Below are 20,829 nucleotides of genomic sequence, written 5' to 3'. Positions count from 1 at the left end.
GTTGTTGTATTCTATTGGCCAGAATTTTATTGAGGATTTTTGCGTCTATGTTCATCAGGGATATTGGTCTGTAATTTTCTTTCAGTGCTGCATCTTTCTCTGGCTTAGGGATTAAGGTGATGCTGGCTTCATAGAAAGAATTTGGGAGGATTCCCTCTTTTTCGATTGTTCTGAATAGTTTGAGAAGAAATGGGATTAGTTCTTCTTTAAATGTCTGGTAGAATTCAGCGGTGAATCCATCTGGTCCTGGGCTTTTCTTTGTTGGGAGGGCCTTTATTACTGTTTCAATTTCTGTTTCAGTTATGGGTCTATTTAGGTTTTCGATGTCTTCATGGTTCAATTTAGGTAGGTTGCATGTGTCCAGGAATCTATCCATTTCTGATAGGTTTTCCTGTTTGCTGGCGTACAGGTCCTTGTAGTAATTTCTGATGATTCTTTTTATTTCTGTGGTGTCTGTTGTTACGTTTCCTTTTTCATCTCTGATTTTATTGATTTGGGTCTTTTCTCTTCTTTTTTTAGTTAGTTGGGCCAATGGGGTGTCAATTTTGTTTATTTTTTCAAAAAACCAGCTTCTCGCTTGGCTGATTTTTTGTAATGTTTTTTTGGATTCAATCCTATTAATTTCTTCTCTGGTTTTAATTATTTCTCTTCTCCTACTAGATTTGGGTTTGGTTTGCTGCAGTTTTTCTAGGTCCTTGAGGTGCGCTGAAAGCTCATTTATTTGGTACCTTTCCAATTTCTTGGTATAGGCACCTATTGCTATAAATTTGCCTCTCAATACTGCTTTTGCTGTATCCCATAAGTTTTGATATGTTGTGTTGTTGTCTTCATTTACTTCCAGAAAGTTTTTGATTTCTCTTTTGATTTCTTGAATGACCCAGTGTTCATTCAGGAGCATGTTGTTCAGTCTCCATGTGTTTGCATACTTTCTGGGGTTTCCTGAGTTGCTAATTTCCAGCTTCATCCCGCTGTGGTCTGAGAAGCTGCATGGTATGATTCTAATTCTTTTAAATTTGCTGAGACTTGCTTTATGGCCTAGTATGTGGTCAATCCTAGAGAAGGTTCCATGCGCTGCTGAGAAGAATGTGAAGTCTGTAGATGTAGGGTTGAAAGTTCTGTATATATCTGTTAGATCCATTTGGGCTATAGTGTCATTTAAATCTGCTGTTTCCTTGTTGATCTTCTGTCCGGATGATCTGTCTATTTCTGAGAGTGGAGTATTGAAGTCCCCCAGTACTATTGTATTGGAATCTAAATCTCCCTTTAAGTCCCTTAACATATCTTTTAAATAGACCGGTGCCCTGTAATTAGGTGCATATACATTTATAATAGTTACATCTTCCTGTTGAATTGAACCCTTAATCATTATATAGTGTCCCTCTTTGTCTCTCTTAACAGTTTTTGTATTAAAGTTTATTTTGTCTGATATTAATATGGCTACACCTGCTTTTTTTTGGTTTCTGTTGGCATGGAATATCTTTTTCCAACCTTTCACTTTCAGTCTGCATGCCTCTTTGTTAGAGAGATGTGTTTCTTGTAGGCAACAAATAGTTGGGTTGTGTTCTGTGAGCCAGTCAGCTAAACGGTGTCTTTTAACTGAAGAATTCAGACCATTAATGTTCAATGTGACTATTGATACGTAGTGACTTTGCCCTGCCATTTTCCCGGAAATATTTTCTAGTATATGCTTTGAGCTTCCCATGCTCTTTTACTGGTAGGTGTTCTTCCCTTCCCTTCTTTCATATTGATGGCCGTGTTTCTGTGTTTCTGAGTGTAGCACATCTTTAAGTATCTTTTGCAGGGCCGGACGAGTGGCCACAAAGTCTTTCAATTTCTGTTTGCTATGAAAGGTCTTTATTTCACCTTCATTCACAAATGAGAGCTTGGCAGGATATAATATTCTGGGCTGGCAATTTTTCTCTCTTAGCATCTGTGCTATGTCTCGCCATTCCCTCCTAGCTTGTAGGGTTTCTGATGAGAAGTCAGCTGTGAGTCTGATTGGAGATCCTCTGAGAGTAATCTGACGTTTCTCTCTTGCACATTTTAGGATCTTTTCTTTATGTTTCACTGTGGTAAGTTTAATTACCACGTGTCGTGGTGAGGATCTCTTTTGGTCATGTTTATTGGGGGTTCTATGAGCTTCCTGTACTAGGATATCTCTGTCCTTCTCCAAACCTGGAAAGTTCTCTGCTAGTATCTCACTAAAAAGGCCTTCCAATCCTTTCTCTCTCTCCATGCCTTCAGGAACTCCTAGAACTCGAATGTTGGTTTTTTTGATAGTATCCTGTAGATTCCCAACAATATTTTTTAGGTTTCTAATTTCCTCTTCTTTTCTTTGGTTTGACTGTATGTTTTCCTGTGCTCTATCTTCTAAGTCCGATATTCTCTCTTCTGCTTCACCCATTCTGTTTTTAAGGCTTTCTAATGTGTTTGTCATTTGATCTATTGAGCTCTTCATTTCATTTTGATTTCTCTTCACTATAACACTTTCCTGTTCTACTAGTTTCTGAGTTTCATTTTGACTCTTCCTTAAAATTTCGTTTTCACGAGAGAGATTTTCAATCTTGTCCATTAAGGATTTCTGTAGTTCAAGGATTTGCTTTTGAAAACTTCTAAATGTTCTTATCATAAATTTTTTGAAATCCGTATCTTGCATTTCTTCTATCTCATCATCTTCATACTCTTGGCTTGGGGTGTTTTGCTTATTTGGAGGCATCATAGTGTCATCGTTGATCTTGCTCCCTCTATTTCTGTGTTTGTTACTCGGCATAGTTAATTCTTCTTGCGTCACTGTGCGTTTTTTTTTTTTTTTTTTATTTATACTGTGTCCGTGTTAAGTGGACTGCCTGCTGTTGGAGGAGCCTTGGAGGCTTGGGATGGGTGAGGCCTGAGAGCTCTGCCTGGTTCTTCCAGGTTAAGGGTGTGCAAAGGTGACACCCTCAGGTTATGCGTGGTAAATCTCTCTCTTTTTATTTATTTATTTATTTTATTTATTCAGGGGGTAAGTAACACCGCAGGACAAGGCTGTGCAGAATTGATGGTATTTAGCTTCCAGTCTTTGGCTCCTCTGGACTCCCACTGGGTTGCCTAGGCTACTGAATTGTAGTGACTCAGTTCCTTAGCTCTCCCCCATTGATATGTAAATCCAGAGCGCAGGCCTGCTCTTTGTCTCTTGGGAATTCTAGCCTTCCAGCCTTGTAACCTTTGCAAGGTTAGGGGGAAGAGAAACCCCGAAGCTTTTTTTTTTCCTTCTTTCAGGTAGTGAGTTTGCTGCACTTTCCGGCCCCCCTCTAGATTCTGACCCCCGTTTCCCCACCAATGTCTCGGGTTATTGAGCTCACCTCCCCTTCCAGCGCCGATGTGTGGAGCGTCCCAAGTCTCCCCGCTGTTGTCTGTGTGGCATGCACTCCCCTTGGAGCACTGGGGCTTCTGCGGCTCCGTCCTGCGACTTGGCTTCCGCGCGCGCGGTGGGCGACCTTGTTCTCCCAGTAGGTCCTCCGATTCACGATTCCCGTGCAATTTTTTCCTGGTTCTTTTTTCTGCGGCTACCGTAACTCCCCTTTTATTAAACTAAATTTTCCCGGACTATCGGTGCGCGCCCTCACTATTCCGCCATCTTGGCTCCGCCCCCTATACTTTTCCTCCCCATTTGCTTTAAGCATCTGACCTATGCAGAGAAATAAAACCAGACCTCGTGTAGCGAGAAGTCAGCAGGCTCACCCGTGTTGCCGGGTCCCCAGAGCTGTAAAACTGCCCACGACTGGCGCAGGGGGAGGCTCCCTGCACTGTACTGCTGCAATGCGCACGTGGAGCCTGCAGCAATGGGACGAAAGGCAGAAACACAAAGAAACCGACTCACACACAGAGAGTGAGATCTTCTATCCATTGGTTCACTCCCCAAATGCAGGGCTGGACCAGGCAGAAGCCAAGAGCCTGCAGCTCCATCTGGGTTTTCCATGTGGGTGGCAGGGACCCAAGTACTTGAGCCATTGGCAGTTGCCTTCAAGGGTTCACATTAGCAGGAAGCTGGATTGGAAGCAGAGGAGTGAGAACTTAAAACCAGCAGTGTCTCAGCTGCTACGTCAGGATGCCTGCCTTAGCAGTGTCAAATTCTCCCTGGTAGCACAGGTGAATCCCTTTGGCTGGGTTCAAATGCCCAGAGTTCCTCCTTGCATGGAAGGCAGCCCTCCCTTCCATGTCAATACTCTCACTGCTCAGTCTGCTCACCCTGTGTTCAGGGCAAAGGTGCCTGCCATCTGTGTGTCTCTCAAGAAAGAAGGCCTGGCTACGGGTCCAGGCTTTGTCATTTTGATTTTACAAATGATGTGTTTGCTTATTCCCACTCCTTTCTAGAAAGGACTACAGTCTTAGAATGAGAGCATGTGCTAAAAATGGCCTCCTTCTTTTTGGTTTTTCTTTTGTTCTTGTTTGTAATAGAGACTATGTTTATATTTTGCCAAGATCTTTCTTTGGTTAAACATCTTTATGAAATATAATTCATATATCGCACAATGAGCTCGTACGATCCAGGGACTGATGTTGTGGTGTAGCGGGTTGAGCCACCGCCTGTGACACTGGCGTGGCCGATGAGTCCTGTTTCGAGTCCCTGCTGCTGCACTTTGATCCAGCTCTCTGCTAACGGGCCTGGGTCAGGCAGCAGATGATGGCCCAAGTGCTTGGGCCCCTGCCACTCATGTGGGAGAGCTGGACAGAGCCTCAGGCTCCTGGCTACAGCCTGGCCCGGCCCTGGCTGTTGTGGCCATCTGGGGCGTGAACCAGTGGATGGAAGATATCTTTCTCTCTTTGTTTCTCCCCCATCACTCTGATTTCCAAATAAATAAAATAAATCTTTAAAGTATGATTTTTTCATTCATGATTTTTGGGACTATTTCCCTGTTCATTTATTTATTTGAAAGTCAAAATTAGAGAGAGAGGGACAGATGGGGCCCAGAGAAGGCAGGGCCAGACTGAAACCATGAGCCAGGAACGTCATCCAGGTCTCCCACATGAGTGCAGGGGTCCAGGATTTGGACACCTTCCATTGCTTTTCCAGGCACATTAGCAGGGAGCTGGATCAGAAGGGGAGCAGACAGGAGGTGAACTGGTGCCCATATGGGGCGCTGGCTTTGCAGGCAGAGACTTTACCCGCTATGCCACAATGCCAGCCAATCTCTGACTCTTTTTAAAGCATCTGCAATTTTTTTTTTTGACAGGCAGAGTGGATAGTGAGAGAGAGACAGACAGAAAGGTCTTCCTTTTGCCGTTGGTTCACCCTCCAGTGGCTGCCACAGCTGGCGCGCTGCGGCCGGCGCACCGCGCTGATCCGAAGCCAGGAGCCAGGTGCTTCTCCTGGTCTCCCATGGGGTGCAGGGCCCAAGGACTTGGGCCATCCTCCACTGCATTCCCTGGCCACAGCAGAGAGCTGGCCTGGAAGAGGGGCAACCGGGACAGAATCCGGTGCCCCGACCGGGACTAGAACCCGGTGTGCTGGCGCCGCAAGGCATAGGATTAGCCTAGTGAGCCGCGGCGCCAGCCAGCATCTGCAATTTATTTCCTTTTGCAGCTTTGTCAAGTACACTTGTCCTGGGGGCAGCAAAGTATGGCTGCCCACCTGTTTTTGTAAATAAGGTTTTATTGAAACATAGCCACACTCACTTGCTGATTATCGTCCATGGCTCCTTTTGTGTTATAAAGGCACAGTTGAGTGGTTGTGACCGAGACCTTTACTTTGTGGGCTGCCTGCTGCACTCTGGTCAGCTCATAGTCCAAGGAAGCCTCAGAGTGTCATCTCTCAGGGCTGACACTGATCTTGATCGGCGCTGCTAGTGGTGTTGGACGGCGATCTGCATTTGCTCCTCCTCGTGTCTCCAAGCTCTGCTCCCCTGCACCCCCAGCCCGCATATACATGCGCCTCTCCTCCCTCTCTCTCCCTGCTCCTTGATTGCCACGCCCCAATCTACTCCATCAGTCCCTGCGGAGTCCTGGCGGCAGGCAGGGGGCCGTGGAAGTGGGGCTCAGCCACCTGGGCCAATCCCCTCGCGACTCCTGCTCATCTCTGTCTGCAGGTCTCCATTGCATCATTTGAAACCAGTTTTTCCTCAGTTGCACCTCGGGTCTGCATCTCTCTTGCTTTATCACGGACTGCACTTTAACTTCCGGGGTGCACCTTTCCATCCTTTAACACAGATATTTACCGAAGCCCGCCCCTCGGGCGCTCACGGAGATCCGCAAGTTTGCCATGAAAGATGCGCGCATTGATACCAGGCTCAGCAAAGCCATGTGACCCTAAGGAATCAGGCACGTCCCTGGGATACCGCATCCGCGTGAGATCACCCAGAAAACGTAACGAGGGGGAAGGTTAGCCAATCAAGCTAACACCTTGGTTACCTATGTACCTGCCACCACTGTCAAAAATCTACGGGCAGCCAATGTGGGTGAGAACTGATTAAAGCTATAAAACTGCAAAAACAACAACAACAACAACAACTGGAATAGGATCGGGAATTTTTGGGAGATGCTTCCCTAGGCTCCAGGTTTCTTCAACACTCATGGCTTCTCTGCACCTCCCACTCCCTGCTCCCCAGAGAGGAAGGAGGTCTGATGCCGTCGGTAAGCCTAGGATAGGCATAAGGACTAGGTATGTTGCCCATTCCTCAATGTCTTTCTCCTGGACAAAGCTACCCAGTAGCCCATGCTCTGGTCTTGCCATTTGGTGGGGTAAGTTCCACTCAGGCAGGGAGGAGAATCTGGTGGGTGGAGTGGGATTACTGATAAAGGAGAGAGAGAGAGAGAGAGAGAGAGAGAGAGAGAGAACACAAGCACAGGAGTGGGGTGGGGGTGGGGGAGACAAATCTTCCATTTGCTGGTTCACTCCTCAAACTGCCACAACAGCCAGTGCCAGCTCAGGATGAAGCCAGGAGCCCAGAATTCCATCTGGGTCGCCCACACGGGTGGCAAGGGCACAACTCTTTGGGCCATCTTCCACTGCCTTCGCAGGCACGTTAGCAGAAAGTTGGATCAGAAGCAGAGCAGTCGGGACTCGAACTGGCACTCCCATAAGGGATGCCAGCATCGCAAGCTGCAGCTTAACCCATTGTGCCACAGGGCCACCATGCCCAGTCCCACAGAGAGTGAAATCTGACGAGCAACATCTCTCTAGCAGACCGGCGCTTTGGTGACCAGGCCATGTGTCTTAGGATGCGTTTCCCCACCAGGAGACACCAAAAAAAGGATCTGAGTGCCAGCAGCTTACATGGAAGCCCCAGACAAGGTTTGTTTCCCGATCATTTAATTTCACATTTGCCGATTAGGACACAGCTGTTCGTGGAGGTCACAGGTCCTTGCCCACCACCAGGAGGGCCCCCTGCAGCTGCCTCCGTGCAGTGAGCTCCCTGCCAGAGCCCCGGCTCCCTCTCAAGAGGAGAGCCATGGAGCCACCAGGGCCAGCACCACCACCACAGCCCTAATGTTCCACGTTCTTACAAGTTGGAAGTCAGAGCTTTTAATTTACGTGCTTAGTGCTCCAAAAATCCTCTGATGGAAATGACACTGCCACCCCCCCCCCACCTCCGTCCATTGAAACTGGCGATGGACAGGCACAGAAACCCAGATGGAGGAAAAGGAAGAGAGAGGAAACCTGCCACAGGACAGCGGGGCTGGAAACGTAGCTGTGAGCAAAGATGGGAAAGAGATGGAAGCTGAGGGAAAGCGAGGGAGGCACAGCTGAGCCCCGGATGACAGAAGAACAGAAGTGGCAGACAGATTGAGAAAGACGGGAAGAGCTGAGGGAAGAGAGGAGAATGGGACACCAGCAGCCGTGATTATGCCCAACGCTGCAGATGCACCGTCCCATAAAATAAGGGACCGAACCGTCCGACCCCAGGGATTGAAAAAAAGATTGATGAGCAGCAAAGGAGAACAGTCCAAAAACGTGTGCAGGGGGCACCCTCCCAGCTCCAAGGGACATCCCAAGAACCACTGGGACAGCTGAAGTGCTTCCTGCCCAGACAGCCGTCAGCTGGCCAGCAGCTCCAGCACAGCCCGCGCACTCCCAGGAATGCAGAGACAGAATCAGACGCTGCACTTTTCCCACGGTCCCCTGGTGACTGCTGAGCCCAGTGGAGTGCGGGGAGCAATGGGTTAAACAAAAGCGTTCTGAGTGTTACCCGGGCTCTGAGGACGAGGACAGCGACCTCGCTGGACCCAGCCACGTGAGTGCCATTGGGGTGCTCTGCCTGTCTCTTCCCTCTTCTCCTACTTGGGTATTTGCTGCCCATCCACTCTCTCTAAAGCCTTTCTCCAGACTGAATGTGTCCGCATCCCAGCATCGTAGGCAGAGAAATGAGGCTACTGGGAGCTCAAGTTTTCTCGCCTCAGCTCCCAAGGCACCGCAGGGAGACTTGGTGTTAGGAGGAGCACTGCTGGGAAATGTGCTGATTGGCCCATCTTGGGTCAGGTGTTGTCCCTGGGCCCCGCCCCCTGGGAGAAGGGGTTAGAATCCTGGCTGGCTAATCCATCCCCTGCCCACCCCCACACCCTCAGGACAGGGGCAGCTTGGGTCCAGCTGGGCAGGGTGGGACTCTCCTGGATAAATGACTCAGCAATGACCCCCTTGGGCTGTGCCTGAAGAGGAGTGGCCACCGGTGCCTTCGCGAGGGTCTCTGCATGAAGTCAAAGGGACCCTGCCGTCTGGTCCACGCGTTACTGGAAAGTTAAGTCTGTTAGAAGCCTAAGCTGCAGCAGAGTCGGTCCTGTCATCTTCCTGAGAAAAGTGGCCCTCCCACGTCAGCATTTGTCTCGGGTTCTGGAATGTCTACAGACTATGAGTCTGCTGAAGAGTTTAGGCATTGCTGGGGAACTTGACTTTGCAAATGTGCACATGGCTTGCTTGGGCTGAGCTTGCAAACTGTCTATCACCCTCGTAGGGGAGGTGACCATGATGACTGTTTTCAAGGCAACATTTGGATGTGTTGTGACAGCTTGGTGTGTTGGTTCTAGGCAGAGCCCTTGGTGATGCGCAAATAGCGCCACCCCCTGTCTGTGGGAAGAACTGCAAAGGTCCTTATCACATTCTAGCAGTGCTAAGGATACACCTTGCTATCCAAAGGCATTCAAACTGGAAAGAACACTGGAGATATGAGCGGCTGTCATTAACATAGAAACCGCAGAGGGCTCTAGAACCTTGCAGACATCTGCTTTTTGGCTATTGCGCTTGACATAGCTGAAATATGCCCAAATCAAGGTGTTTGAATAATCCTGGCAGAACTCACAGGTGCTTTAAGCTTTGGCAAAGAGTGGTCACAAACAAGCTGGCACTTCTAAAGGAGCTTTTCAAGAGCCAGCGCCAACCGTGTACGCTAGAAGAGCCGTGCCCAGCAAGGCAGCCCTGCCAGGGTTGGCACAACTCTCCATGAAACTTTGCTTGCGTTTTGTTGCTCCAGATTTGCCAACAGGCACAGATCACTTAACTCAGCTGGCCTTCTCAATGGCACAATGACAGACCTCTAAAAGGTCAAGTTCTGGGGCAATGTCGGCATCACTGTCACGGATCTGGGGGACTCTTCAGTGTCTCTAGGGACTGAAGTCTGAGTTTGCCAGGGGAATATTTGACATTGAGACAAAAACAGAAATAGATCAGCCCCCCCTCCCCCCTCCCCCTGGCCAGAATAACATCTGTTACTACTGTTCTGAAATGGCATAAAAACAAGAACTCTAGATGGCTGGCTGAACATTCCTCTTCAAGCCACCGCGGGTTACTTAATAATGATGGTGAACTTGGAGGAGGTGGCAGCAAAATTCGATCTTAAAAAACAAATGACTGGGGCTGCGTTGTGTTGCAGCAGGTTAAGCCAACACCTGTGATACTGGCATCCCAGATTGGCGCTGGTTTGAGCCCTGGCAACTCCACTTCTGATCCAGCTCCCTGCTAATGCACCTGGGAAAGCAGCAGAAGATGGTCCAAGTGCTTGGGCCCCTGCACCCATGTGGGAGACCCGGAAGAAGCTCCTGGCTTTGGCCTCACAAAGCCTTGGCCATTGCAGACATTTGGGGAGTGAACCAGTGGATAGTTCTCTCTCCCCCCCCCCCCCCCGCCGTAACTCTGCCTTTCAAATAAATTTTTTAAAATATTTTTTAAAAACCCAAATGATAAAGTCTAACCATAAATTCCAGTAGAGAAGATAAATCAAACTCTTGGGACTCAAATCTCTAAAATGTCAAATCTCTCTACCTTAACTCGAACATTGTAAGTAAAATGAATGCTGAGTTCATGGAGAGGAGGGGCTCCAAGCACTGGTTACCTAAGGACGAGAAGGCTCTTTTAGAACTAAACAAAGGCATCTGCTGTGTTTAAACTGAGGGTCTGTGAGCACCAGCCAGGGACTGAGCTGACAGCCTTTTCTGTAATAAAGCAATAAATCAAGGGGATGGTTAGGGAAGCAAGAAACACATTCTTCCTTTGTTCGACCAATTAAGCAATAAGCCATCTGGGTCTTCTTGTTAATTACTACCAAATACAACTCAAACAATTGAATTCAGTCTTTTATTTAATTATATTAATTTACTCCAGCAACATCAAATACCCACAACGCCAAAATCAAGGTTCATTAAAAAATAGAGGTCTTGTTTAATTTTTATCCTTCAACCATTAATATCTTTTTTTAAAGGATTGATTTAATTGTATTCAAAAGTCAGAGTTACCGCGAGAGGCAGAAGCAGAGACAGAGACAGATAGGTCTTCCATTTGCTAGTCCACTCCGCGGATGGCTGCAATGGCCCAGGCAGGGCCAGGCCAAAGCCAGGATCCAGGAGTTTCTTCCAGGTCTCCTGTGTGGGTAGCAGAGGCCCAAGCACTTGGGCCATCCTCCACTGTCCTAAGCAGGCCTTTAGCAGGGAGCTGGATGGAAATCGGAGCATCTGGGACACAAATCGGCGCAGGCATTGTAGGTGGTGGCTTTACCCACTACGCCACCATGCTGGCCCCAACCATTAGTATCTTTACAAGGTGGCTGTCTGAGGATTTTTAGCTCCATCTCAGCCTCAGGATGTTAGGGGAATTTGTGTTAGGACAGAGCCAAAGTGAGAAGACAGAGGCTGAAGTCTCTTCTCTAGATGGGATGTTGACTCCATTAGCTGGGACTGTCCAGGTGACCAGCGGCTGCTGTTGGAACGTTCTGTGTCTGTGCTGTCCAGTGCAATAACCATGTGCAGCTATGGAGTGCTCCAAATGCGGCCAGTGCAATCCGGGCACTTTTGCTTTTAAAATTTGTATGGAACTGCTATTGAAATGGACACAATTTGTCAGTGGCTGCTGTTTAGCCTGCACTGGTCTAGCTGTGTTCTAAGGAGGGATAATCGCAGTGGGCCATGGACTTAGCAGGTGGAGAATGGATACAGAATTCCCACAACTACTGTTTGGAAATTCACACTGCTACCTTGCTTTCCTCATTTGAAACATGCTGTGTCCTGAGGCAGCCGTAAGGAGAGGAGGCTTCTAAGCTGGCCATGTGGAGCGCTAACTCCCTTGGGGAGAGAAATGGGCTTGAGCGGTGCTCTCAATAGCAGTGCCAGTTGCTCTCAGCAAGTCTTACTGAAAGAGGCAGGCCAGGTCCCAGCGAGGAGCGCCAGCCAGCTCTTGTTAATGCCGTCTGCTCTAGTTGAGGTATGCTCTTGCCACATCCGCGAGTGTAGGCACATTTGGGGGTGTCCCAAACCAGTGCTGTGCACTCAGAGAGGGTGCAAAAGGCCACGCCCTCCCCCCCACCGCGACATTAGCACCCAACTCTTTTCTCCTCTCAGGAGTTTTGGCTCCGACCCTGGCATTCCCCTCCCAGGGAGGTCTGTCGCTTCGCAAAGGCTGCTAATTCTGGTTGTGTCCATGCCGCCAAAGCACGAGGAGCGCCTCTCACCTGGGAACCCCTTTGCGCCACCTGCAGGGGAGTGTGGTTATGGCGACCCCTGCTGGAGAGGGGCTAGCGCAGGTGGAAAGTTCCGAGGGAACAGAAAAGTCTTTGCAAGGCTGGGTTGAGCTGGAGAACCGGGCTGACGCCCTCTTGCGTCCTCTCTCCATCCTTACTCCTCTCCTCTCTGCACCGTCCCTTCCAATGAGCATGAGCCTCCTGCCAATAAGACCAATCCGAGGCTTTGCAATGCAATGCTGGGCTGTGCTATCCTCTTCCTTCCTTGGCCACGGACAATCCAAGATAGGACTCTTAGAAGACAAACAAACTGACCCGCTGGACGGTGCGCTGGAGGTGCTGCCAAGAACGTGCAGGGATTTTCCCTTCTCAGAAATCCAAGCAAACGTTGGACCCTCAGTGGGAAAACAAAAAATCTCCTGTATGAAGAATGATCGCCTCCCAGCGATGAAGACGATGAATCCATTTTCCATCTTTTTGTTAAACAGCAAGCAACCAACAGGATCAGGTGTGAAAAGGAGAGACTTTTCTATATTCTTCCACGGAGTTTCCACTTCCTGAAACACGCAGGGTCCTTGAGTTTTCCCCGGGATTCTCCCTTCCTCTGTCACGGCGTTCACCGTTCATCCACGGCGCTGACCTGGTCAAATCGCCACAGCTGGCTGGCTTTGCCGTCACACGGACGCAGGTGCAGCTCCTTATGGATTCCGTGCGCCACAGCTTCTATGCATTTCCCAGAAAGAACGTGGACAATCACCCCGTTCTGAAAACAGAAAAGGGCAAAGAAAGGGAACCCAGGCGCTCACAATCAGTTAGCAAAGACTGCTTTTAAGATTCGTGCTCAGGCCGGCGCTGCGGCTCAGTAGGCTAATCCTCCACCTAGCGGTGCCGGCACACCGGGTTCTAGTCCCGGTCGGGGTGCTGGGTTCTTTCCCGGTTGCCCCTCTTCCAGGCCAGCTCTCTGCTGTGGCCCGGGAAGGCAGTGGGCCCTGCACCCCATGGGAGACCAGGAGAAGCACCTCCTGCCTTTGGATCAGCGCAGTGCACCGGCCGCAGTGCGCCAGCCGTGGCAGCCATTGGAGGGTGAACCAATGGCAAAGGAAGACCTTTCTCTCTGTCTCTCTCTCTCACTATCCACTCTGCCTGTCAAAAAACAAACAAACAAAAAGATTTGTGCTCATAGTGAAGAGAATTGTTGACGTGGCATGAACTGGCCTGGAAAGGGACTGTAGTATTTTGGTTAATATAAAATATAATTTAGGTAGCTCTAAAATTTGGGTGTCATTCAAAGCCTTGGTCATTAATCCAATTATCTGTACCACCTGCTGTGTAATTGTGTCATTTCTTAGAAAATTCCAGTTGGTGTAATTCCAAGAAAGAGTATGTTCTGACTTGCTACTACATTCGTGACATTATTGTGATCACTGTACTTGCAAATTTCTGTTTTCAAAAGGATTTAAATGGGGCCAGCATCATGGCGTAGCAGGTAAAGTTGCCTGTGATGCTGGCATCCCATATGGATACCTGTTCAAGTCCCAGCTGCTCCACTTCTGATCCTGTTCCCTGCTGATGGCCTGGGAAAAGCAGCAGAAGATGGCCCAAGTGCTTGGGGCCCTGCAACCCATGTGGGAGACCCGGATGAAGCTCCTGCTCCAGCCTGGCCCAGTCTCGAATCTTGCAGCCATCTGGGGAGTGAACCGGTGGATGGAAGACCTCTCTTTCTCTACTGCTCTCTCTCTAACCCTGATTTTCATATTTGAATAAGCCTTTAGAAAAGAAAAAAGATTTCATCAGCTCTACGCTCCATTAATTCTGCAACTTAGCCTTGCTACCACCAGGCTGTAGTAGAGAGCAAGACACAAGGACACACTGAAAGCCTAAGCCCATTGTGTTGAGAAAATTATGGTTGTTCCCTGCTCAAGACTGCATTTCCAGGAAAAACAAAGCAACAAAATGGCTTTCTTTCTGAAAATGCTACTTACTTATTTTTGAGATATACTATAATATTATTGGCAGTTTTTACACAACGTTGTGCAACCATTTTCTTTACTGTAAAAAGAAACATGCCTCACCCCATTAGTGTTTAGGCCACACTGCAGCCTCATCCCACCACTAGAAACCACTAAGGCGCTCGCTGTGTTTACAGAGACGCCTGCTGTGGGAATTTCATAGCAACGGAAGGACAGAGTGTGTGCTGTCTTGCAACTCACTTGTCTCACTATGTACAGTGTTTCCAGGGTCCATCCGTGTCGTAACATACATTTTTCCTGTCTTCTTTTTTTTTCTAAGTGTGGTCCAGCACATAACCAAACTCGCCATCCTAACCGTGTGTAAGTGTAGAGTTTAGTGTTGCTAAATACACTCACAGAGTTGTGAAACAGACCTCCACAACTCTCCATCTGCAAAGCTGACCTGCTGTCCCCGTTCAGCCACGACTTTGCTGCCCTGCCCCTTCTCCACAGCCCTGGGGAATTCCAGCTGCACTTTCTGTATCTATACCTCGTCCACCTTTGCATCTCAGGTGAATGAAAACTTGTGTGTGTGTGTGTGTGTGTGCACGCATCTGGCTTGTGTCACTCGGAACCATGCCCTCATTTGTTGTAGCCCTTTTTAGGGCTGAAGCATATTCCAGCATATGTGTGTACCACAGGCTGTTCTCTGTTCATATGTGGATGCTCGGATTTCTCCTCTCTCGGGCCACTGTAAGCAGTGCTGCTATGAGCGGTACCCCGTTCCTTTTTCTGCTAAAACTGTGCTGGGTATCTCTCACTCATATTTTACTTCTTTTTTAAATTACTGTTTCTAAGATATATCTCTCTTAAGAACTTGCTTAGACTGGCCCTTTAAGGGCCTGACCTGGGCTCTTAAGACTTCTCTGCACCTGTCCCCACAGGGTCCCGGCTCCCTTGTCACCAGAGCCCAAGGAGCTTATTCAAGCTCAGCTGAAGTTGTCCAGGACAGGATTTACTTCCTTTGCAGCCTGCTTGCAAGAGAATCTGTGCACGGAGTTCTGTTTGGTTATTTTGCTCTCTCTATTACCAAACAGAAGTTGAAGAAACATTTTAAAAAATGTAGTTGTGGGGGCCAGTGCTGTGGCATGGTGGGTAAAGCCACCACCTGCAGTGCCAGAATTCCATATGGGTGCTGGTTCGAGTCCCGGCTGCTCCACTTCTGACACAGCTCTCTGCTATGGCCTGGGAAAGCAGTAGAAGATGGCCCGAGTCCTTGGGCCCCTGCACCCATGTAGGAGACTGAAAGAAGCTCCTGGCTTTGGACTGGCCAAACTCCAGCAGTTGGGGCCATTTAGGGAGTGAACCAGTGGAGGGAAGACCTCTCTCTCTCTCTCCCTCCCTCTCTCTCTCTGCCTCTCCTTCTCTCTGTGTGTAACTCTGACCTTCAAGTAAATAAATAAATCTTTTAGAAAATGTATTTGTGAGGCCTGTGCTGTGGCTCACTAGGCTAATCCTCCACCTGCGGTGCCGGTACCCCGGATTCTAGTCCCGGTTGGGGCGCCGGTTCTGTCCTGGTTGCTCCTCTGCCAGTCCAGCTCTCTGCTGTGGCCTAGGAGTGCAGTGGAGGATGGCCCAAGTCCTTGGGCCCTGCACCTGCATGGCAGACCAGGAGAAGCACCTGGCTCCTGGCTTCAGATCGGTGCAGTGCGCCGGCCGTAGCGGCCAATTTGGGGGGTAAATCAATGGAAGGAAGACCTTTCTCTCTGTCTCTCTCTCTCTCACTAACTCTGCCTGTCAAAAAAAAAAAAAAAAGAAAAAAAGAAAAAAGAAAAGAAAATGTATTTGTGTGTACGAACACCCAGACTCACTCCAGAGAGGACTGAGGGGAGAGGAAGCTGTGCGTTGACACTGGGGCTGACCTATCGCCTTCCCGGTGCCTGGGACCCTCACTCCGGCTCCGTGCTTACCCCCCGGTTCCTCCCTGTGGATGACCAACCTCTGGAAGGCACCATGGGCTTTTCTCCCCCAGGGTGATGGAGCCCCAATGTTACTAAAACAGTGAAATAGATGCTCACGGTGCAATTTGCATGAAAAGGAAGGACGTTTCCTCTGCTTCCCCAGATCCGCCCATCTACAGCGCTGTCTGCGCTTTTGCTGGGTCTGGGGGACTCTGCATTGCTCCTAAAGCCACACCATAGCTGAGCGCTCCTGTGGTGTGTGCCACCACCCTCGCTGTGACCAGAGCACATAGACTTCAAAGGAGGGGCTGACGCCCCCCCCCCCCATCAAGGCCATGGCTATTCACTGCTGTGACAAGCCAGCACATTGTGGGATGCTGGTGGCCCAACTCTGCTCTCTCTCCCTGCGGCCTTTGTACCAAGCCACTAAAGTTTAAGTTCAACAGCAGAGCGACAGGCCTGTGTTGGTGACGCCCCGCCCTCTTTGGAGAGCCCGGGGTGCAGCGCGACCACCAGCCCCTTCCTGCCGGGCCCTCCCGCCCGCACTGCTCACCTGCTGGAAGTCCCAGTGCTGCGCGTGGACGGCAGGGCCTTCCCCGGTGCAGTTCTGAAGGAGCACCTGCTCTCGCCTCACATCCAGGCACAGGTGCCGCGGGCTGTGCAGGTGGATCTCCTTCCTGCTGGTGTGCTCCAAGCGCTGGCGCGGAGGGAACGGCTGTTAGTGCAGCAAGGAAGGGCCGCAAGAACTCCCGAGTTCTCAGTGTGGCCTTCAGATGCCACGGGGTCCGCAGAGCCACACACCTGCCCGCGGCTACACTCGCCCTGGTCTCCGCAGTCCCAGCCCCCCAGCTGCGCCTGCCTGCATATTTACACACTGGGGCATAGTCCGTTCTCCACATCACAGACGAGGCCATGCAGAACGCTGTGTGTTTTCTGAGTGCAGCCTCTCCTAGCCTGGGTGACTGTTTGCTGGGGGGATGCGCCCCCTTGTGGCTGCGATGGGATGGCGCACAGCTTCTCGAGAGGGGTTTGAACCTTGAGAAGTCTGTGCAGACTGATTCGAAGCCATGTTCCGGCTAAACCATTTCTCGTCTGTGCCTGCTAGACACAGCCTGAAGAGCTTTTATGTCAAGTGTGTGACTTGGATAGGATTGGTTTTGAGAGTCACCTGTGTGGTCTCATGGGACCTCGTGCTGTTGGTTTTACGTAGTTGGCTGAAGACTGCCATTGCTGTCTTTTTATATTTTAAAAGATTTATTTATTTGTTTATTTATTTGAAAGGCAGAGTTACAGAGAGGCAGAGGCAGAAGCAGAGGCAGAGGCAGAGGCAGGGAGAGAGAGGAGTCTTCCATCCGCTAGTTCACTTCCCAGCTGGCTGCAATGGCCGGAGCTGGGCCGATCTGAAGCCAGGAGCTAGGAGCTTCTTCCAGGTTTCCCACGTGGATGCAGGGGCCCAAGGACTTGGGCAATCTTCTACTGCTTTCCCAGGCCATAGCAGAGAGCTGGACTAGAAGTGGAGCAGCCGGGACTTGAACCAGCACCCATATGGGATGCCAGAACTGCAGGCAGTGGTTTTACCCGCTGTGCCACAGTGCCGGCCCCTGTCGCTGTCTTGAAATTCTTAATAATTCCAGGTAATTGGGGAGCCCACCTTTTCGTTTTGCACCAGGCCCTGCAAATTAGGTAGCTTCTCGTCCCTTGTGGGCTGGGGTGAGCCCTGCCTGCAGCCAATGCCCTGGGTCCCTGAACTTGATGGTGACCCTCTGCTCACACCCGGCAGAATAGCGGGGCATAGGCCATGTGATCCCACTTGCAGGTGCCCTTTGATTCTTAGCCCCGTGGAGAGTTCCCTCTCCTGCGTGCATACTGTTAACCACGCAGGAAAAGGGTGTGCCACCCTCTCTACCCGGCATATCGCATCTGGGAGTTTTAGGGAAGAGCTTTCAACCCATCTACTTTGTATTACTGCTGCATCCATGAGTCCTGGTTAGTTTCCTTTAAAAAAGAAAGCAACAAGGGGCTGGTCTGCGATGTAGCAGGCTAAGTCTCCATCTCCAGTGCCAGCACCCACATGGGCACCAGTTCGAGTCCCAGCTGTTCCACTTCCAATCCAGCTCTCTGCTGTGGCCTGGGAAAGCAGTAGAAGATGGCCCGAGTCCTTGGGCCCCTGCACCTGCACCTGGTGCCTGGCTTCAGATTGGCTCAGCTCCAGCTATTGCAGCCTTTCGGGGGAGTGAACCAGCGGATGGAAGACCTCTCTCTGCCTCTGCCTCTCTGTAACTCTGCCTTTCAAATAAATAGATGAAATCTGAAAAAAAGAAAGCAACAAGAGGTGAGATGCGGTGCGAGGCAGCTGCGCCATGGTCACCTGCAGGGGAGGAAGCCGAGACTCGGGGAGGGAAGAGGTGTGCTGAGCTCCCACAGCTCGAAGCAGGGACTCTGGTTCAACCCTCCTGTGGCTGGGGGGACTGCAGGGCCTGGGCCATTTCCGCCTGGCCCTGTGGCTCCCTCACTTAGCTCTCTCTACTTCTGTCCTCGTGCCTGCGCCAGGTGGGCGTGGCTCCCGCTGTGCCCTGGAAGACAGATCCTGGGCATCTCCTTCTGGCCTCCATGCCCAGGCCCGCTCTCTGCACTGCAAAGTGGCCTCTGCCTCAGCCTCTGCCCAGCCTCCAGACCCTCTAAGAGGTGTCCTGTCCTCTGCCCGGGCTCCCCGGGCCTTGTCTAATGAATAGCTTCAGAAATTGGGCTTTGCTCTTCCTCAGGGCCTTGGGGATCTGTTAGCTTAACACAAAAGCCCCTCTCACAACTGAAAGGAATGCTACTGGGGACAGGCCAGATGCTGCGGGTTATCTCCCAAGCTGGGAACGTGGTGGCCCCAACCCTCAGGCAGCCCCGATGCTGGCTTTCTGCCGCCCTGGCCAGTGACTCCCATGAGATTTTGAGAAGGCGAAATACCCTAAACTAACAGGAGACTTCCTAATGAACAAGGGGCCCCACGGAGCTGGAATGACCCTGCCGCGTCTGGATCCTTCTCCTGACTTGATGGGCTTCGTCCTCTCTCCTGAGCCCCACCTGAAGCCTGGAGGCATCAGGTGGCAACCCCTGGGCTAGTGACTCTAACTGTCACTTGTCCCACCTGTTACCCAGGACGCTTGGTTACACAGCCTCTCTGCTCCCCCTTGCTAAGATGCCCTGGTTCTTACGCAGCCCGTGCCTGTGCCGACAGCAAGGGGCGGAGTGGGCAGTGGTGGGATAGATCATCGGAGTTTGGGGACTGCTGGCACTCTAGGGACACGGGGGCCATAGCACACCCCAGAACAATGTCAGCCTCCTGCAAGTCTTCCTCCGGCTCCTATCCATATTGCAAAGGCTGACCACACACCTGTTCCTGCCGGCTGTCATTGCAAGGGGCCAGCATCACGGGACAGCCTAAGATGTCCCCTTCCGCCGGGCAGTCTGCACAGAAGCCGAGGCCGGCGTTGTGGAGCTGAAAGTAGACGTGAACATGGAGATGAACCCCAGCCGCATTGTGACAACACCTTGGGTCCCCTCAGCCCCTGCCCTGCCCTCCCTCTTCTCTCTGGAGTGTGGCTCAGGGTGAGTTATCCAGGCCTCTCACAGGAGGCAGGCCCCACGGGTGCAGGTGAGCGGCCCTGGGTGGATTATTAGACTGCCCAGCGGCGTGCGTGAGGCTAACACGGCGGTGGGCAAAGGCCTCAGGGCCTCTGAGGTCCTGTTGAGCCTGTGGCTGCTGGCCAGGGTCTCGGATGAGCATTGAACATGCAGTTCTTGCCTTGGGAAGCGTCCCTGCCCCTTCCTGGCTCCCCGTCTTCCCGGACCACGCCTTGCCTTTCCCGAGAACCTGGGCCTGGGTTCCGATGGGTACAGCTCGGGGTAGATGTTGGCCAGAAACCAGTGGAATGTCCGGCAGCTCAGTCTCCTTTGCAGCTGCAAGCGCTCCGGGCAGTCCAGCTTCTCACTCTGCGGTGGGGGGAGAGGGACACTGGCATCAAGGCGGTGCAAGCTGGTTTCACACAGGAATTCCCAGGCTGGGGCAGGGAGGGCGTGGCTAGGCGGGATCAGGACTGAATGAGCCGCCAAGCCCCAAACTCCCAGGGCTGCAGGCTGCAGGAAGGATCACGTGTCCGGCATAGAGAGTTTGCAAAAGACAAGAGGATGGGTCTTCCCTAGAGGGAGCTGCGGCACCAACAGTCGGCTATTTCACCCCTTCCCGCAAACCCCTGTGTCGTCAGTGTACAGAGACCATGTCTGTGCTTGGACGACTTTTCTGTGCAAGCAGCAAAACTTGTCCTTTGCCCCCAGCTGGGTGTGGTGCAGAGTCTCCATGTGCATCGTGGAGCCAGGAAGTGACATGCAGGCAACCAAGTAGATGTCTTCGGGGTGGCCAATTTCCTCCACAAGTGAGGCATTCTCTCTTTTTAAAGATGTATTTATTTCTTTATTTGAAAGGTAGAATGACAGAGAGAGGGAAAGAGAGACAGCGAGAGGGAGAAATCTACCCGCTGGTTCATTCCCCAAATGTCCACAGCAGCTGGCGCTGGGCCAGGCCAAAGCCGGAAGCCTAGAACTCTATCCAGGTCTCCCACATGGTGGCAGGGGCCCAAGGACTTGGACCATCTTCCACTGCTTTCCCAAGTGCATGAGCAGGGAGCTGGATCGGAAGTGGAGCAGCCGGGACTCAAACCCGTGCACACAGGGGATGCTGATGTCACACATTCTCTCTCCTGAGAAGGTGTCCAGAGTGGATCGCTCTCATCTTTACAGACATTATTCCTCCCAGGAAGCTCCTGCCCACCAGGAATCTGACAGATCCAGCTGTGGCTCTGTGTTCCTGGCAGGATCCTGGCACAGCCCAGGGGCTTGCGCAACCCTTGGTGACCACTAGAGGGCGTTAGGAACACGAGGACCGTCAGCCCTGCTCAGGTCTTGCTCAGTGCCAGGCAGCTTCTAAACGCTCTGGACATGTGGGACTACTTCAAAGCG

At 51.0% G+C, this 20,829-nt stretch overlaps 1 protein-coding gene across 3 annotated transcripts in view; it reads right to left on the bottom strand.

Annotated features, from left to right (window-relative positions):
• Window positions 1-2,976: 2,976 nt before the first annotated feature.
• GALNT15 (polypeptide N-acetylgalactosaminyltransferase 15) overlaps window positions 2,977-20,829 on the bottom strand; it is a 38,217-nt gene continuing 20,364 nt past the window's right edge. Inside the window, exons 7-10 of one of the 3 annotated variants that reach the window (XM_089332277.1) lie at window positions 19,675-19,806; window positions 19,208-19,312; window positions 16,379-16,522; window positions 2,977-4,026 (exon numbers count right to left, since the gene is read on the bottom strand). In XM_089332277.1, the coding sequence (XP_089188403.1) occupies window positions 4,003-4,026; window positions 16,379-16,522; window positions 19,208-19,312; window positions 19,675-19,806 (405 nt within the window). In that variant the 3' untranslated portion in view covers window positions 2,977-4,002. Of the gene's footprint in view, window positions 4,027-10,526; window positions 12,679-16,378; window positions 16,523-19,207; window positions 19,313-19,674; window positions 19,807-20,829 lie in introns of those variants that run through there. The other 2 variants (XR_011388396.2, XM_008266043.5) reach the window with 2 other exon arrangements.

This window comes from Oryctolagus cuniculus, chromosome 4, assembly GCF_051225735.1.
Source record: "Oryctolagus cuniculus isolate XC-2025 breed Fujian yellow rabbit chromosome 4, ASM5122573v1, whole genome shotgun sequence".
Taxonomy (NCBI): domain Eukaryota; kingdom Metazoa; phylum Chordata; class Mammalia; order Lagomorpha; family Leporidae; genus Oryctolagus; species Oryctolagus cuniculus.
This window is presented reverse-complemented; position numbering and strand designations above follow the sequence as displayed.